This window comes from Passer montanus, unplaced genomic scaffold (assembly GCF_014805655.1).
Source record: "Passer montanus isolate IOZ18808 unplaced genomic scaffold, ASM1480565v1 scaffold119, whole genome shotgun sequence".
Lineage (NCBI taxonomy): Eukaryota > Metazoa > Chordata > Aves > Passeriformes > Passeridae > Passer > Passer montanus.
The window spans coordinates 1,497,203-1,510,694 of NW_024358611.1; the positions used below are offsets into that span (position 1 = coordinate 1,497,203).

The 13,492-nt window shown below is 48.2% G+C and overlaps 1 protein-coding gene across 1 annotated transcript in view; it reads left to right on the plus strand.

The window, feature by feature from the left end:
* The window catches only part of BLK (BLK proto-oncogene, Src family tyrosine kinase), a 44,519-nt gene extending 32,491 nt beyond the window's left edge, over window positions 1-12,028 (plus strand). The window contains exons 7-13 of the mRNA XM_039697618.1: window positions 1,732-1,881; window positions 2,534-2,686; window positions 3,539-3,718; window positions 4,236-4,312; window positions 7,623-7,773; window positions 9,640-9,771; window positions 11,337-12,028. Coding sequence (XP_039553552.1) covers window positions 1,732-1,881; window positions 2,534-2,686; window positions 3,539-3,718; window positions 4,236-4,312; window positions 7,623-7,773; window positions 9,640-9,771; window positions 11,337-11,545 — 1,052 coding nt within the window. The 3' untranslated portion in view covers window positions 11,546-12,028. The remainder of the gene's footprint in view (window positions 1-1,731; window positions 1,882-2,533; window positions 2,687-3,538; window positions 3,719-4,235; window positions 4,313-7,622; window positions 7,774-9,639; window positions 9,772-11,336) is intronic.
* The last annotated feature ends 1,464 nt before the right edge of the window (window positions 12,029-13,492 follow it).

The following is a 13,492-nucleotide window of genomic DNA, read 5'->3' on the forward strand; positions in this document are numbered from 1 at the left end:
TTGATCTTTATTATCATTATTTTGGAATGATATCCACATGGATACCACAGAGGAGCCAGCAGAGCTATTTCTTTGCCTTTCCCTTGAGGTTTTATTCCCCCATTGAAGATGTTTCAGGGCTGTTTCTCAGTTGTTCAGCTGCAGGACTGATAAAATCAAAAGGGCTTCTTAATTTGTCTTCTGCCTGACATTCATGGTGAAGGAAAGAGAACCAGAAGAGCTTCCTCTGCTGAGGAGACCACCACATCAAATTGAGGTTCCCTGGCTCTGCATTTAAACCACCAGGTTTTTCCATGAATTTTACACCACCAGATCTGGTTTCTGCAGGAAGGGAGTCTTCTCAAAATGATTGCTGGCACTTGGGAAAACTTTAGACTCTTCCAAACTCTGCTTGTAAAGATTTATGATTGCTCCAACAGAGCAAATATCCACAGAGGTGGGGAGTTTTTTGCTGCTTTTTATAAATGCAAATGGGTTTCAGGCACAGTGTAGGGAAAAGTGCTGGTGCTGGGATGGAGAAACACCAGCCAGTGAGGATTTTATGTTAATAAACTTTCCCCTCACATGCAGGTTTAGGATTTCAGAGTTGCTGTGGATGGCCCTGCTTCTTTTTATGATCCTGCACGAACAGATACACACTTTTAAACATGTATAGCCTTGCCTTTTCATTAAAAAAAAAATGAAAAATGGGCAGTTTATCAGCCCAGGTGACATATTAGACTTAGAACAGCTCAGCAGGCATGTAACAAATCACTCCAGAAATACAATCCAGACAAAGGGGAAAAAACCCCTCTGCTAAACTGCATTGAACCACACTGACACAGGCTGGAAGTTCTGCTCTGCAGCAACATCTAGTGATGCTTTTGTGCACTGAAAACCAGCCTTGGTTCAGATTCTCATGGAGGGAATAGGAGGTTGGGGTGGTGGAGGGCTGAGCAGCTCCCTTGAAGCCCAAAAGGGCCAAGATTCCAGATGGGAATCTCTAGATCTGGTTTAGCCATGGTCACAAGTTTGTGGCTGAACAAGACAATTCTCCTGAACCCACCTTCTGTCCCCCCGCAGCTGACCTTGGCACAAGGTTTAATAATGTTTAATCCAGAGGAAAATGGTTTTAAATGGCTTTAAATTGAAAGAGGGCAGGTTTAGATTGGATGTTAGGAAGAAATTCTTGGCTGTGAGGGTGAAGCCCTGGCACAGATTTCCCAGAGAAGCTGTGGCTGCTCCTGGATCCCTGGAAGTGTCCAAGGCCAGGCTGGACAGGGCTTGGAGCAGCCTGGGGTGGTGGAAAGCATCCCTGCCCATGGCAGGGGGTGGAGCTGGATGAAATTTAAGGTCCTTTCCAACCCAAACCATTCTGATTTCATGATGCTGAGGTTGGCAGAGCTCAGATGGGAATATGGAGCTGTGGAAAGACCATCCTTGCCTAGGGAACATCTGACTGCTGTGCCTGGAGTGGTGCTGCTGGTCCCCACAGTGCTTCCACGGGGCTGTTGGCCACAGCACAGGCAGGTGTTACTCCAGGAAGCCTGGACTGGATCATTTAAGCTTTGATGAACTTTTATCCTGTCCCCTTGCCTTGGAGAGAGAGAAGCTGTAAATTCTGGGGGACTTGCCCTGGAAAGGCATCAGCCAGGGCTGGTTTGGAGCTGTTGGCAGCCATGGAAAGAGGAGGCAGCTGGTCCCTGGCTGGGGTGCAGTTTGTCCTCACAGCTCCTTCTGCTCCTTCTCCAGATGCCTATTCCCTGTCCGTGAGAGACAACAACTCTGCCCACGGGGACATCATCAAACACTACAGGATCCGCTCCCTGGATGGAGGGGGGTACTACATCTCCCCCAGGATGACTTTCTCCAGCCTGCCAGAGCTCATCCATCATTACAGCCGTGAGTTGTCTGCCTTCCCTCATGGATTTGTGTCCTGGAAGAGAGTGGGGACAGAAGGAGGACAGGTTTGGGAGACATCACAGCTGTTCCACCCACTCTTGAGGGGCAATGTGATCCTACAAGCAGAAGCCATGTCCTGGTTTCCATCTTAGGGAATTACAAGGATGAGCTCTGCCCCCAGCCCTAAAGTCAGGGAGTGTCCCCATGGAGAAAGGAAAGAGGTGAATGCTGCCAGGATAGGCAGGAGGGATGCATGGGAAGCAGGGTTTGGAAAAACTGGGCAGGATAATTTTCTCCTCTATGGCTCCCTTTGAGCTTTCCCCTTTGATTGGGACCGTTCTAAGTGCCTTGATCCCTGTGGCTGAAACTTTTCATGAAACCATAGAATTATAAAGATTGAAAAAGACCTCTAAGACCACTCTAAGACCACTGAATCCAACTGTTCCCCCTGAACTGCCAAGGCCACCACTAACCCATGTCCCCAAGCGCCACATCCACACAGCTTTTAAATCCCTCCAGGGCTGGGGTCTCCACCCCTTCCCTGCGTGGTTGTTGAGGTTTCCATGGGTTGATCTTTCCTGGCACGTGTGGATGGAGGAGGAGGTTTTCTCTGCCATCCCACTGAACTCTCCTGTGCTTTGTCCTCCTCCAGAGAAAGGGGATGGGCTGTGCCAGCGCCTCACAGCTCCCTGCACATCCCTGGTTCCCCAGAGACCCTGGGCCCAGGACGAGTGGGAGATCCCTCGGGAGGCCCTGAAGCTCGTGAAGAAGCTGGGCAGTGGGCAGTTTGGGGAAGTGTGGATGGGTAAGTGGAATTCCTTCCATTCCAGGAGAAAAAAGACATAGAGGAGATGGATAACCCCTTTTATTTCCCTAAAGCAAAACTATTCTGGGAGTGGGGATCCTTAAGGACAAACACATATTTAGAAGTAGCTTCAGGATCCCTGGGAAGGACTGGACAGCTGGTGTTTGCAGAGAGCAGTGGTTGAGCAGGGGTTTCACAAGGAATGGGTGTTGAAGTCACTATTTACTCATCTCTTGGGATATGCACTCATTCTTCCTGGGAATCCTGGGCACAACTGTAGTGATGCCAGTGATCCTAAGTCACACTCAGTTGGGTACCTGGGTGACATTTTCCCACTTTTTCTGCCTCCCTGTTCCACTTTTTAGCCCAGATCTCCATCCCTGATGCCTTCCTGCCTACTGCTAATCAGCAGGAGAGGAAGGGGGGGAGCTCAGCTCCCTTCACCACCCTCTTTGTGGTTGCTGGTTGCCTTGGAAATGGAGATTGTGGACAGGACCAGGCTGAGTCCATGTGCTGACTGCTCAGTCCTGCCTTTTTGGCTGTATTTGGATGATTTGAGAGTCCAGCTGGTGGGAGGCCCCAGGGGTTTCACCCAGGATGGGTCTGGGAGAGCTGTGTGAGGGTGGGCTCACTGCAGGGACCATCCCTGATGCAGCCTCATGGATTGACAGCTGTGACATGAGTGTCCCTTCTCCTCTCACACCTGCTGGCACTGGGATTTACCCCGTGTTCCTTAATGAGGGATCCAAGCTGTTCCTGTGGTTTTCTGCTCCATGAGCTCTCCTTTTTACACAACCCCACAGAGCCTGCAGGGAGCCCAAAATTCCTCAAAACACCATAATCTCCCTGCAGGCTACTACAAAAACAACATCAAGGTGGCTGTGAAGACCATGAAGGAGGGCAGCATGGATCCTGACGCCTTCCTGGCAGAGGCAAACCTGATGAAGAAGCTGCAGCACAACAAACTGGTCCGGCTGTATGCTGTGGTCACCAAGCAGCCCATCTACATTGTGACAGAGTACATGGCCAATGGTAAAAACCCTCCTGGGGCTTTCTGCTGGGCTTCTGCAGAGCCACTTTGGTGATCTGGCCAGTGCTCCCCTGCAGAATGAGGGAGGGCAGGAGGGGTTGTACCAAATCTGCAAGCAAGTGAACCAAAAGTTTGGTTCTAATAGAGAAAGAGACTTTCTGGGTGATGAAAAAACTGTGGTGATGCTCCATTTGAAGAGTATTTAAAGTTTTCCTCCCCAGTATTCTCACAGGTTTTAAATCCCTTCATGGTGAAATTGCCCTTTCTTTTGCCCCTCTTTTTCTAGCAGTTCAAATGATGAATGCCCAGCAGTTTGCAACAGATCTGTGCAAAACAGAGGGGAATTTTGGGCTGTTTGGGAGCTTTCCTAATGAAAGACACTCCAGTGGACACCCATTCTCGGTCCTCAGATTTCCCTTAGGATGGAGGCAGATTTGTTGTCTATATTCAGAGAAGCACCAGGGAAAATAAATTTATAAATTATCTAGAAGAGTGACAGCAGTCTCTCCTCTCCTGCAGGGTGTTTGCTGGATTTCCTGAAGACAGAAGAAGGAAGCCAACTGAATCTCCCCAAACTCATTGATATCTCTGCTCAGGTCAGTGAACAGTGGGTGGGAAAGAATCCAAGATTTGTTATAACTCAGTGAAATTCCTGCAAGTCTGAAGTCAGTCAGAGCACAGATTTTCTGGAGAAAAACAGCTCCTCCTGGTGTGTTCTCTTAGGGATTCTCCTCATCCTTCTTGTGTCCATGTGCATATCAGTTCTGTCCTTAGGGCAACCCTCTGATAGCTTAGTGCAGGGCTAGAGATCTGGAGTTTAGGGGGTTTTGAGGGTGGTTGGATTTGTTTTTGTCTGATTTTATTTGCATTTCTTCCTTGCTGAGCAGGAAAAACAAAAAGTTTTTTTTTTTTCTTTTTACCAAAAAAGTAGAAAAAGTTCAACGAAGGGACTTCCAATGCAGGACCAGCAGTTCTGCCCTTCTGAGGATGAGGCATAAATTTGTTTTTATCTGATTTTATTTACTTTGCTTTCTTCCTTGCTGAGTAGGAAAAAAAAAAAAAAAAGAAGGCTTTTTTTTTTTTTTTCTTTTTACCAAAAAAAGGAGAAAAAGTTCAATGAAGAGACTTCCAATGCAGGACCAGCAGTTCTGCCCTTCTGAGGATGAGGCATAAAGGATATGCTGATCCTCAAATCTTGGAATATTGCTCTTTAGGAAAACAAACTTTTATCTTTTAAACATCCCCATGTTGCCAATCCTCATAGATGCAGCTGCAGCTTAAAATTTTAGTCCAGAAGTGCCTCTAAACAAAAATAGGGCAAAAGTAGGGAAACCACATGAAGAATGACAGTGGCTAAATCATTGCACTTTGGTCCCAGATGGCTGTTGGCAGAATTTGGCTCATCCAGAGCAGAGTCAGATTAATTAGGAAATACTGTCCAAAAAAAAAAAAAACAAACCCAAAACAAACAAACCCTGAAGCATCAGGCTAAACATGAGATATATCCATAAAATCACTCAGCTTCTCTTGTCAAACTGGATTTGAGGAAACAATGTGCAAAGTTTGCTGGTTCCAGCCCTGATATAGAGTTGCTTTTTAATAAATTAACAACTGGAAAATCTTAATACTTGAGGGGATGGTTTATTATAGTGAAATATTTCAATTCTTGCTTTAACCAGAATGAAAAGTTTTAAATGCTTTAAAGCAGTGCCACCTTCTGTCATTTTTACGCTGAACTTTCCATAGGGGTGCAGAGGAACTGCTTTCTGTTCCTTCCCTCTTCATTATTGATAAATTTTCCATATCTGCAGCATCATCATTGTTGTCTGTGGGATGTTATGGAGACAAGTGTATGCTCCCAGTTTAGGGTATTTGACTTAATTACTTCCCTCCTTCCCTCCTCTCCTGAAATCTCCACTTCCCTCCCTCCATCTTTCATTGTTTCATTCCCTCTCTTGAAAATTACAGCCTGTGGTTTGTGTTAAAATCCTGAGAATAAGGAATTCATTAATTCCTTTAATTTATTAATTAATTGATTCCTTATTCCAATTAATCCATATTACAGAGCGCTTGGGGTTAGTGAGAGCATTCCCAAGAAATTGGCAAGATGCATTTCTGTGCAGGACCAGAGCAATCTCTGGGTGACCAGGGCAAAGATTTTGGTCAGTGTTACAGAGTTATGGAATCATGGAATGGGTTGGGTTGGAAGGACCTGAAAAATCATCTCATTCCAACCTCCTGCCACGGGCAGGGACACCTTCCTCTATCCCAGGCTGCTCCAAGCCCCGTCCAGCCTGGCTTTGGGCACTGCCAGGGGTGGTGGGGCAGCCAGAGCTTCTCTGGGCAAACAGCACCCACACAGCAGGGCCAGGATAATTGAACACAGACCAAACCCCCACACCCCAATCATGCAAAACCCACCCTCAGCACGGGGTAGGAAGGATTTTACCTACCCCTGAGGCACTGGTGTCAACTGGAAGAACAACTTTCATCCTTCCCTCTCCCACCCCAGCGCCACCTCCCCAGGGCAGGGACTCAGACATTCCCTGGGTATCTCTGGGAGGAGCAGCAGGAGGAAAGGGCAGGCTACTGAGCTATTTTGCAATCTGCTTATCTGTGGTGTTGGGGTGACATCACAGCTCAGCAGGCACCCAGCCCTCTCGAGCGCAATTTTTGATCCAATGACATCCGTGTGAGTTAAAATTAGAACAGTCTGGGCTGATACACTCAATCCTGTGGTCAGTCTTGAGGGTAAATGCTTGAAAACACTCTGGGCTGGAACGGGCGAGCACCAGGTCCTATCTCATTAACATCAGGACAGGAAATTGCATCAATTCTTCCATTTTCCACTGCAGAAACCAGCCCTTGCACTAGAGGGGTGTTGACACAGGTTAGAAATGCAGCATTGGAAAGTACGTGTGTGAGTATCCTGTTTGAAACCACATGTGAGTGCAGAGGCTCATGTGAATCTGCATGGAGTGGAAAATTGCTCTGCCCTCACCCACAGGCACTTAAAAGCTTTAATGGGGGCTACCCCTTGCTGGCAGGGGCTGCACACATCCACTCTCCCTCCCAATAAATGCCCAGTCCAAACCTGAGATTCAACCTGGCAGTCTCTGTCTTCTGTCAATCTCCCATTTCAAACCCCAGCAGTCATCAGTGAAATATTGCTGCTGTCATTGATAGAGGCTCATCACACACCAGGTGCCTCAATTAGATTTTAGGAATAAATTCTTCCCTGTGAGGGTGGGGAGGCACAGGTTGCACAGGCTGCCCAGAGAAGCTGTGGCTGCCCCCGGATCTTTGGAAGTGTCCAATGCCAGGCTGGGTGGGGTTTGGAGCAACCTGGGATAGTGGAAGGTGTCCCTGCCCATGGCAGAAGGTTGGAATGAGAGGATCTTTAAGGTCCTAAGGTCTCTTCCAACCATTCTATAATTCTAATATTTGCTAGTTGCTAGTTTGATTTTTTTTTTTTGGGGGTTTTTTTTTTTTTTTTTCACATATTTAACTTGGAATATTGATGAATAAAATCCCCACTGGAGAAGAGAGACTTGTGGCAGAAACTGGAAATCCAGTGATGTGGTTTCAGCTCTCGCTGCAGACACAGCTCAGGGCTGTGACTTCTGAGCAAAACAGACAGTGGTGCTTCTGTTCTGCTTCACTTGGCTGCTCAGGATTGTACAGCTGAATATCTGCAGCTGTATAAGTGCGATATCTATTTATTTACCTGTCTGCTGGTCCACCTGTCCGTCCATCCATCCATCCATGGGCAGCGTAGGCACATCCATGATCACGGAGAGACAACAGCAACCCTGTAAAAACGCTGTGCTTTGCAAAGGTGGGTGAAAACCAGCCAAGATACCACGGGGAGGTGATGATGAAGGTGGGCTCTTCCTCCCCTCCCAGGTGGCAGAGGGCATGGCCTACATCGAGCGCATGAACTTCATCCACCGGGACCTGAGGGCCGCCAACATCCTCGTCTCAGAGACACTCTGCTGCAAAATCGCTGATTTCGGCCTGGCCAGGCTCATCGAGAACGAGTACCTGGCACAGGAAGGTGGGTGTCCTTCCCTGCCTTATCTCCCACCATCCTGCCCCCAGGAATGCCAGAGACCAGGCTGGCATCAGGCACAGGGCAGCAGAGCCCGCGTGGCTGCTGCTCTCAGCGCCCATGAAACAGAAACAGCCAAACATCCATAGCTTGGGGGCTACAAAACCAACTGAAAACTGCAGAGGGAAATGGGAAAAAGCTCTTTTGGTTCGGTTTGGGGGAGTCCTGCTGCCCCTCCAGTTGTTTGCTAGAGAAATTCAACTTCTGCTAATGAAAGCTGCTGCCTTGGCCAGGTTTCACAGGGATTCAATCCAGAGGGAAGAAAATAACAGAGCTGGAGCCACAAATCTGGATCCAGCAGCAGCTTCCAGGTGTGCCAGGCAAACCAAGCCCTGACCACATCGGGTCCCTTCCACAGCAGAGGGACCACATGGAAAACAATAAATCACGGAATAATTTACTTTGGAAAAGGCTTCTGAGATCGTCCCTGTACTGAGCTCTGACTCCAAGGTCAGGCATGAGATCAAATCATTCAGATTTCAAAGGGACTCTACAGAGCATCAGGGAAAGCAGCAGAAGCGACTGAAATAAAACAATTCAGTCAGGCACAAGTGGCACTTAGCAGAAAATTTTCAAATTTTGGAAAACTGTCCACTTCTAGAGTTGGGATGAGATAAAATTCCCCTTAAAATATACTCTGAGGAAAGGAAATTTAATCGTTTTTGTCGGCTTTTTTAATGAAATAAGAAACATTTCTTTCAATTTCCTCTCCCCAAAATCCTTTTTGATACAAATTATTCCCATTTCAACATGCAAAACTATTTCAGAGTAGTAAAAGATCCCAAATGCAATTCAGAAACTGCCATGAAAGGGAATTTTGACTTTGCTGCAAATTTTTAAGGCAGTTTTATCCTTAAAAGAAGCTTTGATGAAATCAGTATAATTCTGTTAATAACCAGAGAAGCTGCTTTCCCAGCAGAAAGCAGCTTCCATCAGCATTTTTCCAGCTAGCTTTGCTCTGGGATAACACCTCCCCTCTATCTCCTTTGAACAATTCTCACTTCATATATTGCATTTCCCAGCCTTGTCACTCAGAGTGTGATGTGCAACAACTGAGGAACTTATTTCACACCCTGCAGTTGGATTTCCAGTCCTGTGAGGATGTTTAGGAACTTATTTCACACGCTGCAGTTGGATTTCCAGTCCTGTGAGGATGTGTATAAATAAAAGTGTGGTTTCCTCTGCAGTGTAATGTAATCAGTTCCCACTTATCAAGGTGGTTTTGCTGTTGGTTGTTGTTTTTTTGGGGTTTTTTTTTTAGCTAAACTGAAATTGCAACCTTATGGTCATTGCTGTCCACAATGGGTTAAGAAAGAACTTGGTGGGCAAAATAAAATGGGTTTATTTTGGTTTTAATAAAACTATGCAGCTTTAAGGACTGGGGATTTTTTATTTGCTGTTATATTTATGTACTTTTGTTAAAACAACCCCCTTCTAATAAGTGATTTCACAGAATCACAGAGTACCAGGTTGGAAAGAGACCTCAAGGATGATCAGATCCAATTTTTCTTGGCAAAAGCCAAAGAAGTTTTATACAGAATAAAATCTGTATAAATCAAATACTGTTGTTGTCTCATAATAAATCTGCCAAATTGGTTTTGAAGATTCCATCCAGCTCTGGGATGGAGCAGGTCCAGAGGAGGATGTACAGATAATTAAAGGGCTGGAGCCCCTCTCCTAGGAAGAAACACAGAATGATAATGCAGAGCCCAAAGCAACCAGGGATCAGTTTGGGGGAATTCTTGTGCCTGTGACGGGTGAGGGAGGTGCTCTAACTCCAGGAGTTATTTCCCTTTGTTTCCTTTGGGACAGGTGCCAAATTTCCCATCAAATGGACAGCTCCAGAGGCCATTAACTATGGGGTTTTCACCATCAAATCTGACGTGTGGTCATTTGGGATCCTCCTGACAGAGATCATCACCTTCGGCAGGATCCCTTATCCAGGTATGGGATCCCTTTTCTGGGATCAGGATCCCTTATCTAGGTACAGGATCCCTTTTCTGGGATCAGGATCCCTAATCAGGGTACAGGATCTCTTATCCAGGTACAGAATCCCTTATCTGGGTCCAGGATTTTTTATCCAGGTACGGGATCCCTTTTCTGGGAACGGGATTATTTATCCAAGTACAGGATCCCTTATCCAGGTACAGGATCCCTTTTCTAGGATCAGGATCCCTTATCTAGGTACAGAATTATTTATCCAGATACAGGATCCCTTATCTAGGTACAGGATTCCTTATCAGGATATAGGATCCTTTATCCAAGTATAGGATCCCTTATCCAGGTATAGGATCCTTTATCCAGGTATAGGATTCCTTATCCAGGGACAGGATCCCTTATCCAGGTACAGGATCCCTTATCTGGGTCCAGGATTTTTTATCCAGGTACAGGATCCCTTTTCTGGGAACGGGATTATTTATCCAAGTACAGGATCCCTTATCCAGGTACAGGATCCCTTTTCTAGGATCAGGATCCCTTATCTAGGTACAGAATTATTTATCCAGATACAGGATCCCTTATCTAGGTACAGGATTCCTTATCAGAATATAGGATCCTTTATCCAGGTATAGGATTCCTTATCCAGGGACAGAATCCCTTATCCAGATATAGGATCCTTTATCCAGCTATAGGATCCTTTATACAGGTATAAAATTCCTTATCAGGGCACAGGATCCCTTATCCAAGTAAAGGATCTCTTATCCAGGTACAGGATCCTTTACCAGGTACATGATTCCTTATCCAGGTACAGGGCTCTGGGAATGCAGGATGAATGTCCAGGCACTTCCAAGCACCCAGAGGTGTTCCCAGACACACCCAGCTGTCTCTTAGAATCACAGAATTGTTTAAGTTGCAAAAGGCCTCTAAATTGAATTAACCCAGTGCTGCCAAGGCCACCACTGCCCCATGCCCCCAGGTGCCACATTTACACGTCTGGTAAATCCCTTCAGGGATGGGGACTCCACCACTGCTCTGGGCTGCTGTTCCAGGGCTGGACAACCTTCTCCATGAAGAAATTGGTTTTAATACCTTATCAAAATATCCCTTGGTACAACCTGAGGCCATTTCCTCTTGTTCTGTGGGAGCAGAGCCCGACCCCCCTGGCTGTCCCCTCCTGTCAGGGAGTTGTGCAGAGCCACAAGGTCCCCCCTGAGCCTCCTTTTCTCCAGGCTGAGCCCCTTTCCCAGCTCTCTCAGCCCCTCCTGGTGCTCCATCCCCTTCCCCAGCTCCATGCTCCTCCCTGGACACTCTCCAGCGCCTCAATGTCCCTCTTGTCACAAGAGCTCCTTCAAGCTGTCTTTCCTTCCCTCAGTCATACCTGTGCAAACCCAGACTTAGAGAGGGGAATCAGGGAGGGGACAGAGGGATGGAGAGGAAGACAACTCTGAGGAAGGGGCGAATCCCAAACTCAGGAACCACCGCAGCCCCTCCAGCCCTGCCTGGGTGTGAGCTTCGGGGATCACTGACCTTCCCCCCACTGGGTGCTGAATAACTCCTGTGTTTCCCTCCAGGAATGACCAACCCCGAGGTGATCCGCAACCTGGAGCGGGGCTACCGCATGCCCTGCCCGGAGACGTGTCCCGGCGAGCTCTACAGCATCATCCTCAAGTGCTGGCGCAGCAACCCCGAGGAGCGCCCCACCTTCGAGTACCTGCAGTCGGTGCTCGAGGATTTCTACACCTCCACGGAGAAGCAGTACGAGCCCGAGCCGCAGCAGTGAGCCACGGCCCCGCCAGCTCCTGGGGACAGCGCTGCGGGACAGCCACCACCCGGAGATGCCGGAATTTCTCTTTCTCCCATCCCCGCGTGGAGATGGGGAATGAGGAGAGACATGAGGGAGGAGGAGAATGCTGCCGGCTCTGTGGTTGTCGCAAAGACTGAAGAGGTGGCTGAGAGGTGGCGCAGCTCCTGGGAGGGCTGCGCCCACCTGGCAGGCACCACCTCTGGCCCGAAGGACAGAAAACTCCTTCGTGACTCACCTGGAATAGAGAAAAACCCCTCAGACGAGCAGCTGCAGCTCTGGGAGGAGGGGGCCGTGGCCAGGGTGGTGGTGTAGGGGTGAAGAATCACTGCCCCACTCTGCCGACGATGCTGCACCCGCTCCGTGCCGCGGGCAGGGCTGGCAGCGTGTCCTGTCCGCACCTCCTCGGGCCACACCAGCTCTGGAGCGTTCCTGCCGGGTGATGCCCCCGCTCTGCCTCAAATCAGTAATAAAAAACTGGATACGAGGATTTCCCACTTCTTTATTGAGGCGTCAGGGGGTGAGCGAGCCCCTGGAGGGGAAGGGAGAGGCCGGGGATGATGCTGGGGTGGTACCCGGGGAGGGAATAGGGGGATGCCCGAGGAGCAGGAAAGATGTTCTTGGTGTGGCCACGAGATGTCCCTCCTTCCCAGCAAATCTGGACGGCTCTTGGGAAGTAAAAATTCGTGTTAAACAAAAAAAAACCTTCAGAAATAAAACCCTTCCTCGCTTGGCTGAGCCTTGGCTGCGCAAGCTCCCGGTGCAACAGCACGGCAGGTGCCGCTCCGCACCCAGCCCGGGAGGGTTCAAATGTAATTTCTCAGTTTTTTGGTGAATCTCCAAGCCGGGGGAATGCCCACAAGGGGCTTGAGGCTGGTCTCCAGTCAGGAATTTCACTGGGCTGAGGAGTGGAGGGCAAAGAAGAAGGGCACAGATGGCACATGGGAGGAGAGTGAGGACCACAGGAGTGAGCTCCAGGCTGGGGCATGGGGGAACGGTCCAGAACCATCTCCCCAGGGTGTTTCATCTGCTCTTTTCTCCTCCGTGAAGTAGATTTTGAGTCCAGCTGTAGAGGGTGCATTTCACAGTGGAAAAGGGAAGATATGGGAAAGAAACAGCAGAGATGGAAAGAGAAATCTCCAGTAGAACGTAAAATATTCAAAGGGGTTTGTAAGAAAGATAGGGACAAACGTTTTACCAGGATCAGTTGTGATGGAACAAGAGGGGATGTTTTTAAACTGAAATAAGGTAGATTTAGACCAGATATAAGGAAGATGGTTTTTTAGAATGAGGTTGGGGTGGCCCTGGCACAGGGTGCCCAGAGAAGCTGTGGCTGCCCCTGGATCCCTGGAAGTGTCCAAGGCCAGGCTGGAAAGGGCTTGGAGCAATCTGGGGTAGTGGAAGATGTTCTGCCCATGGCAGGGGTCTTAGAATGAGATGATCCTTAAGATCCCTTCCAACCTAAACCTTCCATGATTCTGTGTCATGTGTACCAGAAAGGGCACCCAACCAAGCCCAAGCCATGCCACAGAATTACCTGTTCATGCCGCTGCTGCACAAGGGCCTGGGAGAAAAAGGAGTTGTCCCCCTGATGGGGAAAGGAAGATTTAATAACAATAAATGATCTCCCAGACTAAGAAAGAAAGGAACTGGCTGAGATGACCCAGTCTCAGAAATGCTAGGTCTAGTGCAGAAACCCTAAGGTGTCCAGGATTTTTCCATAGGGATGATGGATGGAGGGCTATAGGAGACCTGCACTACTCTAGGACTGCACTGGAGCAGGATGGGAGACCTTGGGCTGTGGAAAAGATCTCCATCCTCCCAACCTGAACCCTGTGAACTCAAGGCTAGTAAGACCTAGAAACAATTTAAGATTAATCAGACTCGATCCAGTTCCTTCATGGTTCCCAAGGGACAAGTCACATG